Source organism: Lutra lutra, chromosome 7 (genome assembly GCF_902655055.1).
Source record: "Lutra lutra chromosome 7, mLutLut1.2, whole genome shotgun sequence".
Classification (NCBI taxonomy): Eukaryota; Metazoa; Chordata; class Mammalia; order Carnivora; family Mustelidae; genus Lutra; species Lutra lutra.
In genome coordinates, this window is record NC_062284.1 from 133,993,119 (window position 1) to 134,019,810 (window position 26,692).

Genomic DNA, 26,692 nt, shown 5'->3' on the forward strand with positions numbered 1-26,692 from the left:
AGAGGTTTTAAAGAACCACTCTCTCCTTTTTAAAAAACCTAGGGGAAATAAAAAATGGTTGACAACTGTATCTGCCTAACAAGGAACTTGGGCGAGGACAGAGGTATTGAGGTTAGAGGGTATGTGGGGACAGGGCCATCACAGCAGAACTCACCACTATTCTCCTGAGTAGTCCTTTTGCCTCCAGTGTTTGGGGAGGGATCAGAATCGCACGAGGAAACCACCCATGGGCGCTTAACTCCATAGAAACAATACAGAACCGTGAGGGAAACTGCATTAGGTGGTCAAGACTGGCAATTTAAAATTGCACATCCTGTAATGAACTTGTACATCGTGATCACCTAGAACATGTGGAGACAAAAGTGAGTGGATGTTAGGTTCATGATCAGCAGCTCTGCTTGTGTCTTGAGCAGGAGCATGCCACCAGAATTGATCCAAAAGACCCTGCAGTGACAGTGGCCCCCTTGCCCCTTTGAGTATGTGGGTATTTCCTGAGACTTCTGCACAGGCCAGGATGCCAGGGCTGCAGAGATAACAGGAGCCAAATCCGAAGGAGTAAACGCCTACGGATCCTGGTTAATTAGCAAGTTTCTTAGCATCACGGAGGACCAGAAAGTGCACTTACCTGGTGATTCACCACCAGGGGCTGTTAGCACTGCACACTTAACGGCAGCACCAAGCCACTTCCTGACTTCTCTACGGCACTCGCTGGGATAGCGACCGGAGGAGCAGGAGCCCCTGGGAACGAGGTCTCAGGCCTCTATGCTGAACAGGTCTGTGATCTGACCCAAGTCGATGTCTCTGTGCCCAGCCTTCCCCACCTGTAAGGCAATGCTAATAATTTTTACATTACTCCTGCTAGGCCACCTTTATGGGTTGTTACAAAGATCAAGTAAGACGGGAGGGAAGTTCTTTATAAAATGTGAGGCATTAAAAATATTTGCTAGAATGTGTAGCTCATCTATCAGATGACCAGTCTGATGGTCTCATCATTTTTTTGAATTTGGTTTTCTGTACATCAAGTGACTAGCAGGAAACTATTAACTACCACTCAAGGGAGTAACTCAAGTAGTTTAACTGGCAGAATTCCTGGGCTAGCAACAGTGAGATGCAGTTACTAGGAGATCTGAAGGGACTAAAGAAGCTGCTGGAACCTACAGAGAGTGCGCTGTTCCAACGGGGGCTGTGGCCTTCGGTGGAGGAACCAGCAGGAGGGGCGCCGGGGAGTTCAACTGTTGTCCGTACAGGTCAGCTGCTTGGGGCGTGCGGAGAGCAGGCAGGAAAGGGCACACTGGATCTGGAGGGCAGGTGAAGCTCTCTAGCAAAGCCATTAAAACTGGTCTGTCTCTGTTACCCTGCACCCAGGATCTGAGTAGACGTCACTGCAGCTGGTTTGCTGCTGTAGCAGACAAGCACCAAATCGTGATCTTCTGAATCATTAACAGAAGCAATGCAACACGCATGGTTCTTTCTAGTTTATTGTTTGGTAGAAAGGCTCTTGGACGCTGTATAAACATCTCACAAAGTGCTTCCGGTCGATTACAGAAAGTCAAAGCCAATTTTCTTTGGGAGATGGGGCCCTTAAATCTGACATTCAGGTCACCGTAATAGAAACAGGAGCTATTGTACGTAACATTCTGGAAGGCATCTCAACAAAGGCATTCTAGTACCTGTTTAAAACCTGTAGCATCTAGAAAGATCCATCTTTCCTCCCAGTGCCTATGAATGGTGATAAAAGGAGAAGGGAAGTCTGCTACAGATGTTGACTGAGTCTGAGAAGGCTTTTTAATGACTTCAAAAACCAGTCTTCAATCATTTATCTCTAGAGACTCAGAGAAATGACCCCAAACCCCTTCCCCGTCTCCCCAGCTGGGTTTCTCCAGTCCACGTGCATGGCTTTCTGGGACCCAGGCACAGACTGCATTAATAGCCTCAACTAGGCTCCTCATTAGGCTTCTTGAAAGGGCTTATCATGGAAGCAGCAGCTTTAATTTAGTTACTGCCAATCTTCAGCCCTTAGAGTAATTATTTCTTGTTTAAAGAAAAAAAAGGGAGGGGGGGCCACAGACCAGTCTGAGGAGTTCAATAAGGAAATAAGTACCTTTTATGAAAAGTACTTTTGAGCTCTCTGAGCTCACAACTTAAACTGAAGTAACTTTACTGAAGTGTCTCCACATAAAACAGCACCTGCTTCCTGGCAGCTGGCTGGACGGGATCTGTGTACACAGAGCGTCCGCTTAAAATGCCCTCAGTGCAAACAGCAGTCGTGGCAGAAGTATGGCTGCTCCTTACTCCATATGTCAAATCCACATCCCTCCCGGCCGCACCCTGTGGAATTAGGAGTAGGAGAAACAGTAAAGGTCCTGCTGGACGGCCATGAGCAGCCCTGGGGCTCCCCGGAAACCCCCAAGCCGAGAAGAGAAGGCCACACTGGGGATGTCAGCCTTGGAGGTGGGGTGAGGGGAGGGTATGGTTCTGAGCAGGCAGGCATCGTGGAAGCTCCAGATTCTCGTGTAGCAGTCCTGGCCCACTAAGAAAGAGGGAAAACACGTGGCAGGTTAGGACACGCAGTAGCCCTTGTGTACACGTGGGCGTGGCTTCTTAGGATTCCGAAGGGAACCCACTGGAGCTAGGAACACAAACTCAAATGGAAATTATTTCTGCTGATAACATGTACTTCTTGAAAATCAAAGTCACAGGTCTCCCTGGTGTTCCAGAATCACAACCAGTCACAGGTGTTCCAAGGGACAGGATGCACTGGCTGGCTGTGACACCGTGGCTGGTCACCAGGCATCCTGGCTAACGGGTGGCTACTCTGCTTCCCTTGTGTCAAGGGCTGCTCAGGGGGGAGCCCAGCACCCCTGGTCTAGAGGACATGCAGCTGATTTTCTGTGAAAAGAGTAACCAGGAAGATGTCTTCCCTTCAGTATATCCTGCGACACACTAGTGACAACTCTCACCAGAGCTGGTTCTGGTTTAATGGCTTAGTTCCTAAGACCAGGTGAGTCTTCGGGACTCATAGTTGTGAGGGATGTGGCACTGGCTGCAGCAGCCTAGATGCGCTCTTGGGGCTCATTAGAGGAAAAGGAAGGGCAGACCTCAGGGTCTCACGGCCCGGCTCGCCGAGGATTGCACGAGGCCACCACCCACGTCTGCCGCGCAGTGGGCTCCTCGCTTTCCTGTTCTCCAGAGCACAGCGGCTCTCCTGAGATGGAAACTAGGCTTAACCAGGAAGCTAACTGCTGCTGGGGGTGGAGAGTAGTAAACAACCTGAGGAAGTTCTCAGAGATGCTTCTCTGGCACAAAAAAAGATTTCACAGAGAACAAGTACATTCTGTAGGCACATCTGCAAATCTGAGGACATGTCAAGACCAAGAACATATTCCTGAATATCAAGGGCTTACTATTTCATGTGTCAAACTACTGATATTTCATGCTATCAGAATATTCTGTCGCCCTAGAAACAGCAGAATCTGTGAGGCTACAGTTTTGTAGCACTTTTCAAGGGAGTTTAGTGGCTCAACACCTCTGTTCCTGTTCTGCAGATACGGATACCCAAGAACCAGTTCCTTCACAGTGACCTTAATTTCTTTTCACAGCATCCTTGGCTGGAAAGTGAGCACAAAGAATAGGGAGGCCAAGCTTTTAAACAGGGTTGGGTGAAGGTCACACTGAATTCTGACCAGGTGAACACCCAGGTCTCTGTTTTATTGTACGTAACTTGCCTGTTACTGAGGTGATGTTCTCCCACTAACGTGAGGGCACAGGGCTGTCCCAGCTGGTGGCTGCTTAACTGCGGTTTACCAGTAGGACTGTCCTATTCTACGTGCCACCTCGTGTCTCCTACCAACAAGTCCCACGTACGAGGTCCTGATCTGGAGTAATTTCTCCCTCTGCCATTTTATTTGATGGGACAGAAAGATCTCCCCTTCCCCAGGTACCTGCTACCACAATGCCTTCTTCCTCGTGCACGTGCAGGGGCAGGTAGGCGTACTCGTTCACATGACCTTCATACTGCCTTATACACTTAGTGGTCCTCAGGTCCCACAGCTTTATCTGTGGAAAGCACAAGGGGCCGTTAGGGTCCGGCAGGTACTCTAGTGAACCCAGGCAGGACAAGGTGGTCTCCAAACACCTCTTAGGGTTAGGAAAATCTAAATTTCAAAAGCAGAAAAACCAGTTTCATGTCAGACTAGACCGGGCTGGGCTCCCAGGTGGAGAAAACGACTTGCCTGGTCTCCTGCTGCCCTTCTCCTGCTATTGTCTGGCACAAGGGTCTCTCTTAGAAGAATTTAAAGTAATCTCTACACCTAACATAGGGCTCAAACATATGATCCCGAGATCAAGAGTCACACGCTCATCTGAATAAGCGAGCCAGGCACCCCAACACAAGGGTCTTTTCTGAAGAGCCCATCACCTGCCAGAGTTCTAGGCCAGTGGCGCCAGTGGCCTGAGTCATCAGTGCTACCCCTACCGTTCCCGCCATGTCAGATGCCATCAGATTTTGCTCTTCTTGGAGGATCTGCACAGAGGTCACTGCTGAGTCATGGAAAAGGCGGGTGGCCTTCCAGCCCTTGCCCTGATTTCGACAACGCAGATCTATGGCAAAGATCTCCCCAGAACGACAGCCGTTAAATAGCAAAGGAGCCTATGGAAAGAGAGAGAGAATGGTTGTTGGTACCACCTCCTCTAAGGCTGGGAAGGGTGTTCCCTCCAGAACACAACTCCTGCCTCGTCTCCCCTCTCCCAGTCCCTGGGTTAGCGGTGGGGGTGATGGCATGGTCAGGACTTGAGCCTCAGTGTAGCTGGAAGGGTTTCTTAGGAAAGGATAAAAGAACGGGACCCCAGGGGTCTTCCAGTGTCACCCCCACTGGCTGCATTGGCCCCTTAGGCCTCATTCTGTGAAGCCCAAGTGATGGTGCCTTATCTCCAACAAGATCTTTGGTGAGAAATGAGAGGGAGGAGTATGGAGTAGGAGAGATCAGAGGTCCAGGAGGGCAGATGGCTGAAGGACCCTGAGTAAAACACACTGGGCTTACTGCCGAAAGCAGATCGGCTCACTCTCTCCTCCACACTTAAAGAAAGATGGCCTTTTCAATGAGCAAGTCTCTGAAATGCAGTATTATCTAGCAGTATGATTTTTTTAACTTTCTCAAATACGTAATTTGAAAACTGTGTATGGACCTAGTAAGAATCATGAATTGTGACTTAATTTATACATTAAAAAAAAATATTACTTGTCCTGCTGGCTAATCCAAGTACTCCAGAACTGCTAATGGCTTAAATAGGAATTTGTTGAAAGTCAGGTTAGCCAGGCCTTTCTCAATCAGCCAGCTTTCATCCAGTGCAGATAAAATCACCAAGTAACCCACTAAACCTTTCTGATGCCCTCCTTTTTTCCCCTGAAAAAGAGAGATGACCAGATGCCACATACAGGAATCCGTTTGCAGTCCAGCAAAATTTCCACCCTCGGGACACTTTACATCGCTCCCCTCCCCCAGTCCAACCAACCATGAGAGCAAACTGCTGGGCCAAGACATCACTGCTGGTCCCAAAGGACTGCCGGTGTCCTGTCACCACGTTGGTCACGAGGACCCGCCGAGACAAGCCTGAGAGACAGAAGGGGCAGAGGGACAAGCATCACTCACAGTCTGGACAGGGGGTTTGGAGCCTGTGAAAGTTTCCTCTGGGGACGTGCGGGGGCAGCCGCGGCTCACCTGTGCTGAAGCAGTTATTTGCCTGAATGTTGAGAGACCACGCACAGGACCAGGCCCCGGGGATCCGGAAACTGCAGAGCATGCCGGGCCGGTCTCCTGCGGATGGCAACAGTGATGGTGAAAGGTGGCTGCCCTCGGGGGTGGGGGCTTCCCTCCATGCTGCCTGGTCAGTGACCACCTGATCTGGGGAACCTCCAGGAATGGCTGCTCAGAGATCTGTCTATACGTTGGCCCCATTTTGGCCTTTATGGTGACAAAAAAGAGACACTCAGCTGGGGTACCTGGCTCAAAAGGGGTTTCTGGGAACAAGCACGTGACTCTTTCCTGCTTTCCCAGGAGGAGTGTCAGATCTACTAACTGCCGTCAGGGAGATGGTGTGGTTCTTTGTAAGAGGGTTTCAATCCCACATCACACTATCTGATGTGTGATCCCAAGCAAAACGTTTTTTTTTTTTTTTTTTTAAGATTTTATTTATTTGTCAGAGAGAGAGAGAGGGAGAGAGAACAAGCACAGGCAGAGGCAGAGGGAGAAGCAGGCTCCCCAATGAGTAAGGAGCCCGATGCGGGACTCGATCCCAGGACGCTGGGATCATGACCTGAGCCGAAGGCAGCTGCTTAACCAACTGAGCCACCCAGGCGTCCGTTTTTTTTTTTTTTTTTTTTTTAAAGGCCCATTCATTTTTTTTTTTTAAGATTTTATTTATTTATTTGACAGAGAGAGATCACAAGCAGGCAGAGAGGCAGGTAGAGAGAGAGGAGGAAGCAGGCTCCCTGCTGAGCAGAGAGCCCAATGCGGGGCTCGATCCCAGGACTCTGAGATCATGACCTGAGCCGAAGGCAGAGGCTTAACCCACTGAGCCACCCAGGCGCCCCGCAAAACGTTTTTTATTTTTTGAAAGATTTTATTTGTCAGAGAGAGAGAGCGTGCGCACAAGCAGGCAGAGCGGCAGGCAGAGGCAGAGAGAGAAGCAGGCTCCTCAGTGAGCAAGGAGCCCAATGTGGGACTTGATCCCAAAACCCTGGGATCATGACCTGAGCCAAAGGCAGCAGCTTAACCGACTGAGCCACCCAGGTGTCCCCAAAACATTTTTTTTTTAAAAGATTTTTAATTTATTTTATTTATTTATATATTTTTTTATTTTAAAGATTTATTTATTTGACAGAGAGAAATCACAAGTAAGCAGAGAGGCAGGCAGAGAGAGAGGAGGAAGCAGGCTCCCTGCTGAGCAGAAAGTCTGATGTGGGGCCCGAACCCAGGACCTGGGATCATGACCTGAGCCGAAGGCAGCGGCTTAACCCACTGAGCCACCCAGGCGCCCCTAATTTATTTATTTGACAGACAGAGATCACAAGTAGGCAGAGAGGCAGGCAGAGAGAGAGAAGAGGAAGGAGGCTCCCTGCAGAGCAGAGAGCCCGATGTGGGGCTCGATCCCAGGACCCTGGGATCATGACCTGAGCCGAAGGCAGAGGCTTAACCCACTGAGCCACCCAGGCGCCCCCCCAAAACATTTTTTAAATAAGCCTTTTAATTCATAATACATAAAGGGCACACACCCCAAAGAGAGTGCCACGAGTGATCACAAAGGGGATGTAGCCACGTGCCCACCACTCAGGTTAAGAAGCAAAACACTGCAGTAGCCCGATACCCTCCCAATTACGACCTCCCCGCTCTTCCCGAGAGGGAGCCACTACCCTGGTCAGTTTGTAAGGCAGGTTCTGAACCTCTCTTTGCCTCAGCTTCCTCATCTGTGGAAATGGTGGTAACACACACTCCCGCCGCATGGGCCTGCTGCACGAGGACAAGTCAGGCACCAGGCTGAGTGGGGCCCCCCCCACCCTATAACCCGAAGGGGCGGGGGTTCTCTTCACAGAAGGTAAGCAACCTGTTCACGCTGGTAAGGGGCAGAGCCGGGGTTCATGCCAGAGGCTTGACCCTTGTCTGATGGATCCTAAGTCTCTGAAAGACTGAGAACTTAATGCCCCGAACATGCTACCAGGAAGAAGCCCGACTGCTTCAGGCGCACAGACAGGAAGCACAGCCACAGCAGGCGCCAGGCTGCGGGATCTTTATGGGTGGCCCAAAGAAATATTTTGATCTCTTGTACTCCTAACTGTTCTGGCTGCTGGAATGACCCCAGAGGAGGAGTATGTAAGGACATACATCACTTCTAGTACCAGTCCTGGGTCAGGTTTCGGGAACTCTCCCGCAAGTGCTTCTGCAGGCTGACACGGGCTTGCGCAGCCTGTGGCTCCCACCCCTCCTGTCCGAGCCCTTGCCACGGAGTTTACACTGTCGTGGGCTGCAGCTCCTGGAGGCACGCACTGAGACCTCCCTCGGAGCGCCTCCTCCTCCGAAGGGAAAGGACCTGGTACCTGGGTGACTACTGACGAACAGGGACGCTGGGAGCAGGGTGGCACAGCCCGGAGTCTCTGCGATGCCCATGAGGCAGAGCCTGGAGAAGCTGTTAAGGACAGTCAGGTACAAGGGTCTCCCTCCGGGAAGAGAATGGGCGGTAGTACCCTTCCAGAAACTACCACCACGAGCCACATTTAACACGTTTACATATTCCATATTTAGTTCCAGATTTTCTAAAAGGAAAAAAACGTCACGAACACAGCTGAAGGCCTCTCTGACCTCTCCCCAGTCCAAGTCTTCCCTTCCCCCACCCAAAAGCACACTCTACAACTGGCCAGAGTTCTGGGCTGTGCTCTGTTCTCTCCACAGAGCGTCTCCTACCACTGTTGCAGCTCCGATCTCGTCACGTTCACGGTGGGGCATGCCTTTGTATGAACGTACAACTCCTCGGTCTCGTCTCCTGCTGATGGGCACTTAGGTTGTTTCAGGGTTTTTTTGCTCTGCTGCTGGAAGGAGCATCCCCTTCCGTTCTCCTGTCTTATACTCCATGTGTGGGAGGCTGCTCTAAGGCAGATTTTTTTTTTTTTTAGATGTTGTTTCTTTGACATGAGGCCAGCGAGAGAAGGAACACAAGCAGGGGGAGTGGGAGAGGGAGAAGCAGGCTTCCTGGAGAGCAAGGAGCATGACTTGGGGCTCGATCCCAGGACCCTGGGATCGTGACCTGAGCTAAAGGCAGACATTTAACGGCTGAGCCACCCAGGCGCCCCTAAGGCAGTGTTTTCTTAAACCCACGGTACGAGTTTAATTTTGCTACCACGCGCTACATACACACAAAGAACTGCAACAAAAGTTTCATGAAACACTTGCTCTTACTAAATAGGAGACTCGTTATTTTCTAGTCTACTTCATTAAAAAAAATGCCGTCACAAATGGACGTAATGGCCCATGGGTGGTGGTCATGCCGTGCAGTCCAGAAACAGCCTGATCTGTGCTCACCTGAACGCGTATGAACCGACATGTCCCCATTTTAGCTTCAGTCTCCCGCCTGCAGCTGGGTGTGCTGCCGCATCAGACCACAGTCACTTGCGTTTCCTTTCTCTGAACCACCTCTGTCTGTGCCTTATCTCGTGTCTCTGGAGCGGCCTTCCCACTGATCTGTTTCTGCTCCCTTCACAGCCAAACTTCTCTCAGAGGAGTCTGTTTCTCCCACTCCCTTCCCTTCTTCTCACTCTTCAGCCCACTGAAACCCAGTCATCTCCCAGGCAAGTCTCCAGTGGACTCCGTTTTTCACACAGAGCGACACTTTCCAGTCTTGCCTGTGGCCACGCGGCACTGTTTCCAACGACACGCTCAGTGGTGACCTCCAGACCACCCTCTGGGAGGCTGCCCTCAGACCTTCTGTCACCTCCATGGCCTGGCCTAGATCCTGAGCCTCTTCCACTTGTGCTTCTCCTCCACCCCTGCTCACCCACCACACCCTCTCCCCTGCCCGCAGTCTTGCATCAACTCCCCCCCCCAACCCCCCAATCTGAGGTCTCACCCTTGCCAGCCTCTCCTAAGATATGCCTCCAGGGCCACCGTCCTCCAGAACATCCTAGCACCAGGGGCCCCACCTTGCCAGAGACCTCACGGACACTAGACCCCTTACCACTGCCCCAGGTGCCGGGTTCTCTCCTGCCTCTTCCTTCCACTGGGAGCTCCGTCCCCTCCTTCCCGTGCGGGAGTCACCTCCAGGAAGGCCACCTGATCCCTCCATCCTGCTAACATCCCACTGCCCCGCCGATGTCACTGCGGAGACTGAGCGCCTGCAGCACCCCCTGCCCTTTCCAGCACTCGCACAGGGATGCATCTGCTCAATGGACTTTGTCGAACGAACACACGCACCCTTCACCGAGAACTGTCAGCACCTGCAAAGCAATCAGGCAATGTGTCTGTCGTCTGAACTGTGACGTGTGCATATCACGCTGCCTCGGGCGGCAGGCCCCGCGTTACATATCTCTAGTCAGAGAGATGCCGAAGCTGAAAACGATAACCCCGCAGCTGGGCAGCCTGAGGCCTTCCTGAAGAAACCTCTTTTGCTTCTGGCTTTAGAGGGTGAGCATGTGGGGAGGGAGTCCCTACCTAGATGCACTTTTAGTTACTAGGATGAAGTTTACTCTTAAACTTCATGTGGTACTCATGATCCGGTCCTTTTGGAGGCCACAGGTGTCCAAGAGCCCAGAGAGGGCAGTCTCAGTCTAACTGCCCCCCATTCTTGGGGGGGAAAGGGAGAGGACCAGGCTCAACAACGTGCCATTTTGGTAAAGGGAGAAAGTTCCATGGCCTTCAGTGGAGGCAGCAGGTACAAAGAAAAGATTACCTGAAGTGACCACCAGAGGGCAAGCGGCTAACGAAGCTACCACAGACCATGCTCTTTAAACTCAGTTATACGGGTTTTTAATCTCTCCTTAGTGTAAGGAGAGAAACCTGGGAAAACGTCATCCTGCTTTAAGATCAGAAATGAGAGCGAGGTTGTTGTTTTCTCTCCTTTAAGATCTGGTCTCTTCTGTCATTTGGTAAGAGCATCAGTGACACAGGTGGTCCTATCCCCCACAGAAGCCTACCAAATGAAAGCCACATAAAGTTTTCAATTTACAGAACACACAGTTTTGTGTTGATCTTACGTGAAATTTATAACCAGATATTTTAAAAATAGAATGTCGTGGAACAAATTAAAATAACCCCAACAGGTTCCGATTCAGCAGGAAGACCAAGATGTGCCAAGCACTGTGCTAAGTGCATTCACCGATGTTAACTGATGTTAGCCCCGTGACAACTCCTGAAGTATGTGTTAGGTACAGCGAGTGGTCAGAGTTTTAAGAACTCACTGGTTATAAAATTGAACAACGGACAAGACTCACGAATGTGTGGCTTTGGCTCAAACCGCACTACTCCCAGAAGCACGGGACAGACGGCTGTTTTGTCCACCGTCAACAGCCCAAAGGGACACCAGAGGAAGGGTCTAGCCAGCCTGTTACTGTGCTCCTGTGCTCTTAGTAAAAGAGCCCTGACTGTTCCCTGAGAGGGCAGACTAGAGCGAAGAGTGCTCTAAAGGCGGCTGTCTCTGGAGGCAGCTGGGGGGCTCAGTCGGTTAAGTGTCTCCCTTCAGCTCAGGTTGTGATCCTGGGGTCCTGGGATCAAGCCCTGCATTGGGCATCCTGCTCAGCTAGGAGTCGCTTCTCCTTCTGCCTCTGTCTCCCCATCCCCCGCTCATGACCCCCCCCCCCCCCAAATAAATAAATACATTTAAAAAAAAAAAAAAAAGAAGGTGGTCTCTGGTAGGGACCCTAGGCACTGAGCTCACATACTTCTGTCCAATGCCAAAGGATTCCCCTTTCCCCTTTACTGATGCCCGCCCTCCCCCTCACCCAACAAGAGGCCCGGCCCACCCTCAAACCGCTATGGCTCTGAGCTCGTCCTCCTTCACCTCAGGAGCATGTGGGTTTCCTGCCCAAGGCAGTGTCTGGCACACGGTGACATCGGTGTCACCCTGGGAACTCTGCTACTTCTCTGTGCTCCACGGCAAGCCTTGTTCTCTACCGGGCTGCACTATTCTTTCCTAACGGGTGAGATTTGCATACAAAACGGAGTAGACCTCTGGCCACGATGACGCCACCTCACACACGCCACAGACGCCCGGCTCTACACCGCGGCATGGCCTGCCCACCAAGCCTCTTCGTCTGCCAAAAGATACAGAATGTGGGAATCCAGGTGATTCAGCGAGGCCCAGCACACAGAGTTCACCTGGGGAGGAAGCACACAGCAAGGCTGGTCTGTGCCAACTCGCGGAGACAGACAGATGCTTTCCTACTGAGTAACTACTGCGGATACCAACCCGGGACTGCTTTCTTCAGGTCTCACTTCTTTTAAGGGGGCTGGAACAGTCACCAGGACAGGCAAGTCCCCTGCTCCACCATGTAGGGCCTTGAGGGCAACAGGGAGGAAGTTACCCCCAGACTTTGGTCCTTTGTCATCAGCATGGACCTCGCAGTGAGACCTGTGGCATACCTTGTGGTCTGGGGACGGAGTCCCTGCGGTAGGAGGGGACCAACCTAACCGAGAGGCGAACTGCATCTTCCCTTCCCCCAGAGACCAGGTTTGACCTGTGTCCATGTTGTGGTTCAGGTCCCAAATGGACAGAATGTCATCGCTTCTTACACATGCACTCATCACCCCAGTGGAATTTAAAGGTTGCTCCCTCAACGGCAAGCTATGCTGTATTGTACTTATGTAATCCCTTTTTATTTCTGTAAACTCTGTGTAGGCCACAGGCTGGCTGAGTGACGGATGCACCCAGGACTGTCCACTCAGGCCCCCTCTGCCCGCAGCCCAGGAACTCCGTGCTGGGCAAGGGCTCCTTTAGGTTACTGCGATCCTCCCAGAGGGAAGGTCTGTACCACCAGTTAAAGAAGCCTTTCCAAGCCTAAAGAAGTTTCACACCTTCTCCCAAGTACTGACAGTTACTTCTCTTCCAAGAAAAGAAACTCCTGAGGCCCCTTTCTTCCCCTATGGGTTCTCAAGATCGAGGACTCCCCTTTCCCTTGGGAAAATAGGTACTCAAGCCCTACCTTCTTCATAAAGTTCTCTCCTCTTCTCTGAATTGGGCCGACTAAAGCCAGGGCCCTTAGATCCAAAGTGCAAATGGAGCTGCAAGGCTAACTGATGGGACAGGCCACGTACCTTCCGGTTGGTGAAGTACAGGTTTTCGTGCATATGCACCTTGAGCGAGGGGGTCTTCAGACCTCGCAGGCTGATGATGCCGTACTTGGAGCCTCCGACTTTGACATCATTCACTGTGAAGAGCCGGTCACTGTTGGTATCCGCCTGGAGGAGAAAAGAGACTATAGGTCACCTCCCTGGCTGAGCCCAGGCGAGCTGCCCAAGGCGATCTATCTGCCCCCCTTTCTAGGATCCCATGCTCTGTGCATTTTCACCTGGTGAGCGCTCCCACCCACGAGGGAGTGTGAAGCATGGGGGTAACCCACCTTGTCCCTACTCAGCCCAGCCGTCACCGGGCAAGGCGGACAGCTATGTGGTCTCACAGTCAGGAACACGGATAAGGGCAGTGAGGGGGCGGAGTCAGGGAGTCTGAGGTCTGTACAGCAGCTCCACTCAGAACTGCGTTTGGAAGAGTCCCAATGTCCACCCAGGTAAGCTGTTTAGATGGGCCACATGGTGACATGCAGCCATCGCAAAGGCCACACACGATGTGGAAAATGCTAGTTATACCCCTGTGAAGGGGGTGAAAGGGGAATACAAAACTGGATTCCTATTACACAGGCACTTTTCTCCCCACCCAGTAAAAGAAAAAAAAAAAAGAAAGAAAAAAGCAAGCCTACTGCACTGAAAAAAAAAATTGCAATAAAAAACACTACATTGGGATGTAAGTTTTTTTCCCATTTAAAAAATGTGGCTGGATGGGGCGCCTGGGTGGCTTAGTAGTTAAAGCCTCTGCCTTCGGCTCAGGTCATGATCTCAGGGTCCTGGGCTCAAGCCCCACATGGGGCTCTCTGCTCAGCAGGGAGCCTGCTCCCCGCCCCCACCTCTGCCTACTTGTGATCTTTGTCTGTCAAATAAATAAAATAAAATCTTTAAAAAAAAATGTGGTTGGGGTGCCTGGTAGCTCAGTTGTTAGGAGTCTGCCTTCACCTCAGGTCATGCATGATCCCAGAGTCCTGGGTTCGAGTCCTGCATCAGGCTCCCTGCTCAGCGGGAAGCCTGCTTCTCCCTCTCCCACTCCCCCTGCTTGTGCTCCCTCCCTCGCTGTGTCTCTCTCTGCCAAATAAATAAATACAATAAAAAAAAAATGCGGTTAATAATTACTTCAAAACAAAAACCTTATATGTGTTTATATATATATATGTGTGTTTTGTTATGTGTTTTATATATATTTATAAATATAACATACACACATAACATGGGTTTGGATGCTAGTGAAAATGTATTCACTTTGCAAGTTTACTCAGAAACCACATTTCCTGAAGAATCATTACAGTGACTAGAGTCAGAATGGAAGGACTGATCTCTGGGCGGCAAAGCACCCTTCCCAAAATTCTAGTCCACACAGCTAGCCAACCATCTCTAACTCCGGGTGACTGGGGAGATCTCCATGTCCGTGGGAGGTCGTTGTGAAACGGAGCATGAGGACTGGGGACTGGGGCCATACTAAGCAGCATGTGCATACCCACCCAGTTTTACCGAGGAGACCCAGGGAAGCGGCTCCCGGGTATGTACCGCAAGCAAGTATTCTGATTCAGGTCAAATTGTACCCCCAGGCCCTTGGGGGAGTAAAGCCACAGGAGAGAATGGGAGTCCTAGAATACCCCGGATGTATTCTCCTGTTGACATCTTCTGGAGTAAGACCTCAAGGGTCAGCTCTGTGGCTTCAGATTCCAGTCCTGTCCAGCAGGCTGAGGCTCTCCATTTTTCCATCCTTCTTTCATTCTCCTCAGCCATCCCCCGGCCTCCAGGAAGGACAGGGTTTGCCGATAGGCCATGGTCTCCTGTAGCCTTAAGCTTCTAGTCTAAGTCCGGGGACCCCAGGGTCCTCTGCCGACATTTCTCTGAACGCTGGATTCAAGCAGTTGGCTCTGGCTTTATTTAGCCTTGGCTAGATTAGCCCCAGCCTAACCTAACGCAGAGAAGACTCTGCTCCGTGTAAATGACGTGATAAAGGTGTGTTGGACGCGCAGACCCAGTGGTGCCACCCAGGTAGGAGTCAGTGAGCAAGGGAGCGGCACACGGCTGCTACCGAAGGATGCTGGAGCCTTAGGTGTGGCCGGATGACACCCCAGTACAGGAAGGATTAGAAGCCCCTGGCCCACTGCATACCTTTCCGTCTGTACCCAACACACCCAAGGGAAAACTACTCTGTGATCGTTCTAGATGTGTGCTGGGCCCCGGCTGTCAGACCGAATGACAGAGCTGGAGTCAGGGTGAGCCTGGTCAGCAAGGCTGGCCCTGCCGGCTCAGCACCTGCCAGCGGGCACACGTTAGAATAGTGACGCCAGGGGGACAGCCCCTGCTCTCCCGTGGCACAGGCCGTCTCGCAACTAGGCCTCATGAAAGCCAAGGTTAAGCCACGCAGGGTCAGGGGATAAAAGCTGTACCCCTGGCACCCACAGGGAGCTCCCTCCCACTCACCAGTATGAGGTTAAATCGGTCGCTTGCCAAAGCGGAGGGATCCGAGCTCTGAATCTGGACCTTTTTCCTCTGCATGCAGCTCACTCGCAGCTCATGAGCTAAACTGCAGAGGGAAAGAGGGGCGGGGAGGGCATGGCCACTGGACCCAGACACCCGTAAAGCTGACTCAGAGGCTCTGCCCTGGCCCCCACCCTGGAGACCTCCCCGCACCCCGCCCCAGTCAGCAGTCTCTCCTCCCCAGTAAGGGTCAGTCACGGAGCTGAGCAGGATCCCAAATCATCTCAGTTACAGAACTCGGAGGAAAACTAAGGCCAAGAAATGGGTGGCTCCTCCACAGGGTCAAAGAAAGAACTAGACTAGGGCGCTCAGCTCCCTCTCCACATCAAGGCCGTACCCCACTTGAAAACAAAGCAGGTTTTAAGGTGAAGAGAGATCTAACTAGACCTTAACTCTTTTCCTTCTCAGGAAGGAGATATGGGAGAGGCCTGCCCCATCTACCCTGGCAGGACCGGCCTTCCCTGAAGGGGGCCCTGCTCCAAGAGAAGTGCTGTGCCCCCCCTCTGATGTTCTGTTACTGGCCCGTGCACAGGAGGCAGTAGAACGCAGGGCTCAGGCACCGGATCAAATGGACCCCGTCCTCTCCAGCCTTACCTTGAGCCAGTCATTCCACTCTGAGCCTCAGTCTCTTCTGAAAATGGGCAAGTACCAACCCAGCTCACAGGGTTTTAGTTAGAATATCAGACATCACAAGTATATGAGGTTTAGTATGCATACATCCCTTTAATTGCTCTATTTTGGGTGACAACTCATGGGAAGGGGAAGAGGCAGAAATCTCATGGGAATGAAGTTCTAAGGAGCTTCACTGCACTGAAAATGATTTCAAGTAACACAGAAGAAACGTCTTGAGAAATTTCTGCTGAGTTTCTCTGCCTAGATTCCTTCTCTCTCCTTGGCCTCCTGCAGGCGCTTCTCCCCTTGTTCTATAGGGAAAATGATTTTCTCAGGGCTGGTTTTGGCAGAAGGCAGACTGTGCTCCTCCCCACCCCCACTTTGTCCCCAACTGTGAGGACTCCTCAGAGTGGTTACATGCTCTATCCCGATTGGCTTCTTGGACCATGGATATAGAAGAGGTAAAAAGCTTAACGAGGCTTTGTCTTACCGGCAGTAACTGGTGACATTGAGAAAACCCAGCTTGCTTTTCTGTAGCAATGATGATGCATTAAAGCCCATCCTGGCTATTTTCTGAAAAACAAAACAAAACAAAACAAAACAAAACAAAACTAGATTCAACGAAGTTTTAGGTTATGGGATAATGGAGAGTGCTTTTAGTTTCATAAGCTCTAACGAAGAAGCTGCTGTACTAAGTTGGCAGAAATTTTATGTACAGAGATGTAACAGACTCCTCTCCTGGGCAAGAGGAAAAGTCCGTCACAAGAAAGCACATGTTGAGCTGGAAAGCTGGCCTGGTGCCCATGTGTAAGCTCTCCACCAATTTACCTGCGGAGCCAGGTGAGGGCATGAGGCCACCCCGCTAGTGAGCACAAGCACGGCCTTGCTCGCTCAGGTCTTCACCATGCTTTCCGTTCGACCTGGTGACCCTGGGGCTCCCATAAACCACGGAAAGGTCTTGGCATCTAATCCCCAGAAGGGATGCAGGAAATCCTCGTATCCAAACCACACACCTGGGTTTTCTATTAAGGATACACAGTTACTGGAACTGTGTCATGCCATTTCCCGACTCCTCTGGGGAAGGACAAAATGGGAGGCTCACTGACGGAACTTCGCAGATAAGAAAAGGGGCAGTGGGAGATTTCCTGCCCGTTCTCACTCTCTTCATCGGATTCCTATGGGGGGAGCTCGATGCCACAAAGTGCCCCATGCTAAGTGTTATAGGGGCGTCTAATTGGCACCTCCCGTCAGCAGTGGAGGGGACAGGGCAGCCAGTAGGAGTGCGGAGCCCACCTTTTTCTGTTTGTCTTCTTCCTCCAGCAGCTGCAGCCTTTTGCTTTCCATCTCCTTCTGCCGGATGCCCTCCTTTGTGAGGGGGTTGCAGTTGTTATGGCCAGGGAGCAAGCGGAAATAGCGTTTCTTTTCAGGGTCAAAGTAATACCCCGGCAGATCTTAAGTCAAAAGAGAGGAAATCCACTTCAACTTAGAATATGGCACGGACCCACCTATGAAGGAACCCAGGGGCCTGTCCACACCACCCCTCACAGATGTCTGTCTGTCCTGAGGGGCAGCAGGTAGGCTAAGGCGGCCAGTCACCCTCCTGTGCCCATGCAGGGAGCCGTCTGCCTCACCTCCCTTCCTGCGCTGTTCCTGACACAGCCAGGATGTTTAGTTAGTGTTTCAATGTGCTCCAGAACTTCCCCTGAGCCAGGAAAGGGCTGGTGACACCCATGGAGTGTACCCACACACAAGCAAAGACACACAGGGCTAAGAAGGGCAGCCCAAGCAGACGTGACCAGATGATGGGGCCGGACAAGGTTTCATCTTTCCCCACAGGCAGGGCCACAGCAGGTCCACTGTCCCAACAGACGGCCTCACCTGGCACGGAAGAACTCCCAGCTGCGCCAGATGAGGTCGATGGGGCCTCGTCATCGCCGACGTGGCCAGAATCCTGTGAGCTTTGCTGTGCCACTAAGTTGCCCCTGTTGACACACAGTCATAGTAACTCGCAGTGAAGGGCTTGAGTCGGTCATTCTCTGACTGGGGGGTCGTGCAGGGGTCAGTTCAGGCAGTTCCATGGCCCTCACTCCAGTCCTCTGACCCTTCTGATTACCTGGAGAGCCCTCACCTCTCTCTTCTCCTTAAAGGAGTTTACCTACTACAAATACACAAAAGTTAGGACAAGCAAAGTTTTGGTTCCTCACCCTTAAGAGGATGTGTGTCACATTAAGTCCCTTTCCTTATCTCCTCACTTGAGCATTTTCTGAAGTCTTTTAGAAATTTCCAGATGAAAAGAGGAATAATCTTTGCTAATAAGAATATTACCAGCTGGGCTCATTTGTCAGTTCAACAGCAGCTACAAGGCCAGGTGCATTTTATTCTTTACTGGATTTAGTAGTACAAAGGGTTCAAATTTTACTTGGTCATATCACCTTATAGATGGAGAAACTGGGGTTCAGGGCACGGAGGTGATTTGCTCAGGTAATACTTGGATACAGTCATGGTTTAAGCACTTGATTTGCAAAGCTATAAGCAGTTTCTGTGGCAATTACAGGCTGAAGGATATAATGACAGAAAAATACCTAATTTTAGAATCCTGACAAAATCTGTTTTAGAATCAAGAACTTTCCCCCCATCCCCCAAAGGAGTACAAATTGAATATCCAGGCTGAAGGAATGAAAGAACTTTCTCTTTTGTCTGTAAATACTAACTATGCAGTTTCAGAGAAAATTATTTGTTCTCCCTTTTTTTATGGCTCGGAGCTTTCTGAGGCAGCTCATGTGTGACCAGGCAGCAAGAGGAGGAAGGACTAAGTGCCACAACAAATGTCTACATTTTTAGTCCAAGGACGACTCGTCCATTCTTTCCACACAGAGCCTGGAAGGCAGCTGCCCAGCGTGTTTCCACATGACTCTGCCAAGGCTGAGCTGAGACTCTCTTCTTGCCCAGGTCACATTTTGCTACACGTTGCACTCTTGAGGGAAGGCCCAAAAAATACCCATGGTTCTCTTTACAAAACATACAAACACTGGGCACTGTCCTGATTGTTCTACAATATGGGTCAAACCTGCGACTCTGGCTTAGAGTAACAGAGTTTACCCCGCACCTAATGAGGCCCACCATGTGCGAAGGGGCTACTCAGAGCCAAGCAGCCCATCAGAGGCTTTCCATTCAGTACTGCAAACCTCGTAAGTATTATGTCTCTTTTGTACAAGAGTGACTCAACGTGACTAAGTAACTTGGCCAAAATGTGAAATCTGGACCTCCCGATTCCTTGGCCCTGGTTCTTTCCACAACATTTGGATGGTTTTTGTTACTGTTCAGGTTCATCTGTTCTAGAGAAGCATCTTGGTCTTTGTCACCATCTGACCCTGTAGCTAGAAATCTGTCCCTTTTTGGAGGAGGTCTGAAGTGTGGAAAAGTTTTAAAATTGGCATGCGGGCCTCCTCTGGTGCAGAGACTTCTGCACTAAGGAAATACAATCTAGTCCCAGGACAGGACAACCCGCCCACACCAGGCCAGGACACCTCTTCACAGTTCAGGCCATAAGAACTTCTGGCCATAAGAACAGTAAGTTGAGAGTGGAAAATGTTTGCACTGGGGACTTCAACTCAGCATAAACTAGGTTTTACTTTCTAAGCTGACACTGGGTACGTGATGTTCACTGTACTATTCCGTATACCTTTTTGTGTTTATTAAACTCAATATTATATATATTTAGCCTTTCGAAGGATTAGGCTGAATTAATGAAATTAGGTCTCCAGAAAGGTATTTGCATTGGCTGGGAAAAAAGGAAGAGAGAGAGAAAGTCTGCAAAGTAGAAAAACAGCTCTCCAGTCCTATCTGATACTGTCTGCTCCTAAGCCTCTGGCTAACGCTCTGGCCAGAGGTCGTTGCTCTGAAAAGAAGGAAAAGTGAGGCCCTATCTCCTCACTCCTCCAAGAGCGACAGGCAGGCTGACTTGCAGCAGTGGGCCCCCCACCAGACCCTGCATTGCGGTGACAGCCCTGGTGACTCCCAAGCATCTGAGGCCACCACAGAGCTCAAGTGGCCCCAAGCAGCAGCACTTGCCTCTCATCAGAACCCTGTTGTCTGAACCAAGGGTTCTGCTGGTGACTCCTTCTCCTACGTCTTCTATTCTGCCAGCTGTTTTTATGCATTTCTACTCCTAAAAGAGAAAAATAAGCAAGTCCGCATGTAAACGTGTGGGTGTGCACACGCGCGTGCACATGTTTCCTGTTTGCTTCTCCACAGCTCCTTCATGCTGGGAGCTAGGCAAGGCAATGGCCCAACCTGGCTCCTCACCAGAGCCGCCACGCCAAGCCTCGCCTGTAAGGGCTGCCTCCAGGCAGAGACAGTGATGAAGCACCAAGCTTCGGGAGCCACTTCTCCAGCTGTGGTTCTTACCTCACAGCTGACACCTGGCCTGCCAATGCGCCGACCTCTGGTTCTTTTGGTCACTGTGTGAGGTGATGACAGGGTTTTGCAATTAATTTAGGTGGCAGTGGAGGCTGGCATGAGCACTCAGGTTATTCTTCTTTCTTTTCTTTACCAGATGACACCAGAGCATATAACTTTTCTTTCAGTCCACACACATCCCTATTCACAGAGAACAGTTGACAGTGAACACTTTCTCCTACACAATTCCAGCACTGAGCAAGGAAAACTGTGAACACGGTTAAACAAGGGCCAGTGTGTAGGACTTCTCGACGTGCTTTATAAAGGTTTTAGCTCCCTCTTTGCAAGCTGTCAAAGGGATGGATGTGTACATGCATTTTTTTTTTTTTTTTTTTGAAGAAGGAATGAGGTAAAAACACTTCTTACTGATATTGCCATAATATTTCAGGAGGCTTTTTCAAGTCTTATCTTGTGGAGCCTGAATCTGTCACTTAACTGCCAAGTTTCAACACTGGGGATCACATGAAGAGTTCTTAACAAGAGCAGACTGTGGTACCTGGCCCAGCTGCTGTGAGCTCCATGCTTTCCCAACACCTGATTTTCCCCCCAACTCAGGAGAGAGTTGAGGCCATTTTACTGAATGTGCATTTATTTTTTACTGAATATACTTTAAAACCACATTCAAATGCCGTAACAAAATCAGAAAAAAAAAAAAAAAATCTTTAGGGATGAATGAAACCAAAGAACAGATTAGAAAACTATTTGCTTTTATTTCCCAGCTTCTCCATCTGAGTGCGGAATGCCTGCTGGCAGCAGAGCACGACGGGTCTGGACTGCTGGTCTGGTACTTACCCAAACATTTTGCGAATTCTGTAATGGAATCCTCAGTGTGCTTGCTTCGGTCAGTCGGCCTTCCCCATGGGGCCGCTCCGCAGCCCGGACTGCTGGCTCCAGATGCTCTCCAGTCCTGCGCCAGAAGGAGGGGGGAGCCACGATAAAGGTCTTATTTTCATCCTCTGATGTCTTAAACTACTTTAATTATTCCTAGTCTGAGTCACTCCTGACAGCTCAGGCTGTTACCTCTGCCCTAACATCCCTTCCCACTTTCTTCCAGTCCTCCTTTCTTGCTAGCGTAGCTCCCGACCTCACAGAGAACAGAGAGGCTGCCAGGTATGAACACTCCCAGCTTCTCTCCCCTCCTTTCCACAAACATCTGCCTTTAATATTTCCAAGGGTCTTCCCTCTTGTCTTGGAGAAACAGGTGTCCTTATCTTTTCCTGGCAAACCCATCCCACCTGGCCATTGCTTTCATTCCTTCTCAGACCCTGCAGACACTTGTTCCTGTATGTTTAACCAATTTCCCCAGCCTTATCTCGCCTTATGGACATGCTCAGGTTTTCATTTGTATCTGCTCCAACTCTGACCCAAGAGGAGGAGGGTATTCTGCGCACGTGGCCTGCGTGCACACATCCCACAGATTGTTTCCCAGTCACTCCTCAACCCACTGCATCATGCCTTTTTGCTAAAAAGCTCGTGACCTATTTAACTAATGATCCCCCTGCCTGCTGAAGTCAGTGGTCTCTCTTTATTTGGCCCTTATTCCTAAATCATGTGATGCCACAAAGCTTCATTCTTCCTTTGGCTTCTGGAATATCTTTCTCTTGGTTTTCCTCTCCCTTGTCAAACTCATCCTTTTCTGGCTTCTCTTGGGTCACCTGCCTTGTGTCTGTTTTCTACTGTTCTGTCCTGGTTCCTCTTCTTTTCATACTTATTCCATCTCACCTGCCAACACAGGTTCATCTCCAATCCCTAGCATTTCTCCTGGGCATCGACTTCTACTGCCACCTCTTACTTCCACAGTGACAACAGACTTAGCACGTTCAGAGCCCATCTCTCCCTAGTTCCCCATCTGCTCTTTTACCTATCTATATTTCCCTTCTCTATAAATACCACTGCCACCCTCACCCCTGTCCAATCGTGTAATAGCTTTATTCATTTTCCTACGCAACCCATGTTCATAGCTCCTGGACACCACATGCATGGATCTCCCTAAGGATCAATTACCTTAACCTTTATTTTAAAGAATAAAGTTGTATTTACTAACTAGTTAAGTTACAAGCTAAGAGGCACCATGCAGAGGAAGGGAAATAGGGCCAGTGTTAAGAAAACTGGGAAGAAAAAGAAGCCATACTGACCTAAAGATTACCATTAGCAACTTTATCAAAAGAGAAAAATTCCTCTAGATTGCACATTCTGTACATATGACTGCAGTTTGCTTTAACTATGAAATAATGCGGGACTACAGTGAAGATCACATGTAATGGGAAGTGAAAGGCTTCAGGTGAGGAGGCAGGAGCATGGCACGCCTGCACCATTATCCTCCAGAGAGGGGCGCAAAATCAAGGACATAGTAAACAATGAAGTAAGTGGTGAGCACTGATTGTGGAACATTTCTAAACCACTAACTCACACAAGCTCAGGGTCAGGTACTGCAGCACAAGGAGAGGCTGACAACATTAACTGATTTAATGAGCGTGATCAAGCCAAAGTCATTTAAAAAAGTCATGATAAAGAGAAGTTGGCTGAACACAGAAAGGGTTACAGTGGGATGAAATGATATCTTTTCATACTTTCAAGAAGCCTATTTCAGGGGTGCAGAGAGTATTGTCCTCGAATGCAGCATAGTTCACTCTCAGTATCCACTGTATGCATTATGCTTGCCCTTATCACTCTGTACTAAACTGTGTACTCCCATCTCATATTAGATGTAATGTGAATTTTCTACGCTAAGATCTTGCCCTGTTCTTTCTGTTCCTAGCACCCATAACCTAGTTGGTTCTCAGTAAATGTTCCCTGAACTAAACAAAAAACAAACCAAAACAACCCTGCGGCTGCTTTAAAATCTCAGGTAGGGGCACCTGGGTGGCTCAGTTGTTAAACGTCTGCCTTTGGCTCAGGTCATGATCCCGGGGTCCTGGGATCAATCCCTGCATCAGGCTCCCTGCTCCGAGGGAAGCCTGCTTCTCCCTCTCCCACTCCCCTGCTTGTGTTCCCTCTCTCTGTCAAATAAGTAAATAAAACCTTTAATAAAATAAAATAAATAAAATCCCAAATAGCACCTTTCTGCGCTAGGCATTTTCATTTGCTATTCAACACAGATTTACAGAGGGCCCACTGAGCCCTAGGGAGCAGGCAGAGATAAATTGTGGTCCCCATTCTCAAGACACTTGCTGATCACCAGGAACACAGATGTGAATGAACCAATTTCTGCAGTGGCTCGTGAGTGAAGACCCAGGTCTCTCCAGGTGTAGCAAAAGAGGAGAGTCATTCTTTGAGTGGAGGGGCTGGAGGAGAGACAGAGTTTGAACAGCAGCTGGAAGAGTGAGGGGCCTGGCAAGCAGTTCTGTATGGCCAGAGCCTAAAGTACAACGCGTTGGGAGACGAAGCTGGAAAGGCAGGCAGGGCCAGCCCATGAGGGCTCTGACAGGATCAGACATGCATGTTGGAAAGGGCACTTTACAGGCAGCAGAGAAATTAAGCTAGAAGTTACGGATCTCTGTAGCCAGCTGAGATGAGTCTGCCCACTGTGGAAGTGAGGATCTTGAATTTAGAAAGACTCAGGAGGTGAATTTCATGGGAGAGGTGGAGACAAGGGAAGTGAAGAACCAGTACACGACTGACTGGTAGGGTCCTGACCTGGGAGACCAAGATTAAGGACGAAGAGCAGTTTGGGGGAGAGAAGAGAATCAGTCTCGATTTGAACAAAGCAATCTCAAGATGCCTGTAGAACACCAAGGCAGGAAACTGTAAACAAGCTCTGGGAATCCGGCGAGGAAACAGGATATAGATTTGAAAGTCATCAACACACACACACACACACACATACAGAAAGTCATTAACATATGGCGACAAAGACTCAGACAAATGTAGATCCAAAGCCAAATATATAATGAGGCTTTGAATCCAGAACTGGAGATAATTTTCCTGGACAGTAATAGGAAATCGAGTATGTGTCAGTTTTTAGATGAGTGTTTCTTGTTTTTTTAAAGTTTTTTTTTTTTTTAAAGATTTTATTTATTTATTTGACAGAGAGATAGATCACAAGTAGGCAGAGAGGCAGTCAGAGAGAGAGGAGGAAGCAGGCTCCCCGCTGAGCAGAGAGCCAGATGTGGGCCTCGATCCCAGGACTCTGGGACCATGACCTGAGCCGAAGGCAGAGGCTTTAACCCACTGAGCCATCCAGGCGCCCTAAAGTTTTTTTTAAAAAAAGATTTTATTTATTTATTTGACAGACAGAGATCACAAGTAGGAAGAGAGGCAGCCAGAGAGAGAGAGGGGGGAGGAAGCAGGCTCCCTGCTGAGCGGAGAGCCCAACATGGGGCTCCATCCCAGGACCCTGGGATTATGACTAGATCAGTGTTTCTTAATGGGGACAGTTTGGCAATGTCTGGAGACATTTTTGTTTGTCATAAAAAGCGGGGGGGGGGGGTGAAGTTGGTGGTGGGTGCTATTGCCATTTAGTAAGAAGTCACTGATGTTAACCGTCGTACAATACACAGGATAGTCCTGTAAAACGAATTAATCCAGCCCCAGATAGTGGTGAGGTGGATAAACTCTATTCTTTTAATTTTTATTTATTTTTTTATCTTTTAAAAAAGATTTTATTTATTTATTTGACACAGAGAGCATAAGCAGGGGGAGTAGCAGGCAGAGGAGAGGGAGAAGCAGGCGCCCCACATAGCGGGGGAGCCTGATGTGGGACTTAATCCCAGGAACCCAAGATCATGACCTGAGCTGAAGGCAGTTGCTTAACCCATGGAACTACCCAGGTGCCTGAGAAACTCTATTCTTGATAGAAGTGCTAACAATTTGCTGGATGATATGCTGAATCCCAGCCCCTTTGGAGCTGCTCTGCCAGGCAGGTATTAAGGGAGGTATTAAGTAAGATGTGCTGTGAAAGGCTGGGCTGGGCTTTGCCTTCCAGAGAACCTTTTAAGTACTTGAAGGAGGAAAGAAAAATAATTTCTGAGAGACCATTATTCTGAAAAGACAATGTTAATCTCAAACAAATAAACATGATTTAACTTTTTGGAAAATGAATGGGTAATACTACTTATCAAGTAACTTAAAAATGTACAAGCCTTCTTTTGGGAATTGATGTTAAAAAAATAATCCAAAAGATTATAAAAATCACTACAACTTTCCAATCACTTTATGAGGCTAGTATTACCCTGTTACCAAAAGCAAAGACATCACAAGAAAACTATTTCTCAATATTCCTATGACACAAACACACAAAGTGCTATCAAACCAAATCCAGAAGCTTATAAAAGGATTATACATGAGGAGCAAGCAGGATTTATCCCAGGAATATAAGGCTGATTCAACACAGGAAGATCAATGTAATACAGCACACGAACAGAATAAATGTAGGGGAAAACCCCATGTGATTACCTCAATAGATGTAGAAGCAACACTGGGTAAAATCCAATGGCCTCTCATGATTAAAAATTAGGAATACAAGGTAACTTTCTCAACTTGATAAAGGGGATCTACAAGAAACCCAAAGCTAACATCATACTTAATGGTGAAAAAGTACAAGTATGTCTCTCCCTCGCCTCCCCTGCACAAGGTCAGGAACAAGCGAAGGGTATCTGTTCTCACCACTTCTGTTCAACATTGTACAAGCCAGAGGTGATTAGTCAAGAAAAAGAAATAAAAGACAAACAGGAAAAGAAAAAGTAAAACTACTTCTTTTTCTTTTTTTTTTTTAAAAACTACTTCTGTTTGTAGATGGCATGATCTTATATACAGAAAATCCTAAAGAATCCACAGTAAAACTATTAGAGTGATACGTGTGTTAAACAAGGTTGCAGGATATGATCTGAAAATGAAATTAAAGAAAAAAATTCTATTTACAGTAATATAAAAAATAATAAATTACTCAGGAATAGATATAATAAGGTAAGTGGGTAACTTATAGATTGAAACTATACAAGCAATTATTAAACATATGAAAGAAATTAAAGAGGACCTAAATAAATGAAAAACATCCTAGAAGACTTAAGATGGCCTCTAAATTGATTTACAGATTTAATGCAATCCTTACCAAAATTCTAATTCCACACCCCCCATTCCAATTTTAACCACTATTTTTGGAGAAATGGGCAAGCTGATCCTAAAATTCATATGGAGATGGCAAGGAGCTCAGGGGCCCAGAATAGTTAAAAAAAAAAGTCTCGGGAAAGAGCAAAGTTGGAGGACTCACACTTCCCAATTTCCAAACTTATTACAAAGCTACAGTAATCAAGACAACATGGTAGTGGCCACAAGGACAGAAATACAGAGCACTGGAGTCGAACTGAGAGTCC

The 26,692-nt window shown here is 49.0% G+C and overlaps 1 protein-coding gene across 2 annotated transcripts in view; it reads right to left on the reverse strand.

The window, feature by feature from the left end:
* Positions 1–1,461: 1,461 nt before the first annotated feature.
* Positions 1,462–26,692, reverse strand: part of DCAF4 (DDB1 and CUL4 associated factor 4) — a 32,315-nt gene continuing 7,084 nt past the window's right edge. Inside the window, exons 2-16 of one of the 2 annotated variants that reach the window (XM_047736070.1) lie at positions 21,174–21,288; positions 20,331–20,522; positions 19,995–20,091; positions 17,802–17,905; positions 17,217–17,374; positions 16,414–16,496; positions 15,255–15,357; positions 12,792–12,935; positions 11,806–11,855; positions 8,090–8,169; positions 5,718–5,813; positions 5,512–5,609; positions 4,475–4,648; positions 3,942–4,056; positions 1,462–2,530 (exon numbers count right to left, since the gene is read on the reverse strand). In XM_047736070.1, coding sequence (XP_047592026.1) covers positions 2,337–2,530; positions 3,942–4,056; positions 4,475–4,648; positions 5,512–5,609; positions 5,718–5,813; positions 8,090–8,169; positions 11,806–11,855; positions 12,792–12,935; positions 15,255–15,357; positions 16,414–16,496; positions 17,217–17,374; positions 17,802–17,905; positions 19,995–20,083 — 1,488 coding nt within the window. In that variant the 5' untranslated portion in view covers positions 20,084–20,091; positions 20,331–20,522; positions 21,174–21,288 and the 3' untranslated portion in view covers positions 1,462–2,336. Of the gene's footprint in view, positions 2,531–3,941; positions 4,057–4,417; positions 4,649–5,511; positions 5,610–5,717; positions 5,814–8,089; positions 8,170–11,805; positions 11,856–12,791; positions 12,936–15,254; positions 15,358–16,413; positions 16,497–17,216; positions 17,375–17,801; positions 17,906–19,994; positions 20,092–20,330; positions 20,523–21,173; positions 21,289–26,692 lie in introns of both variants that reach the window. The other variant, XM_047736069.1, reaches the window with a different exon arrangement.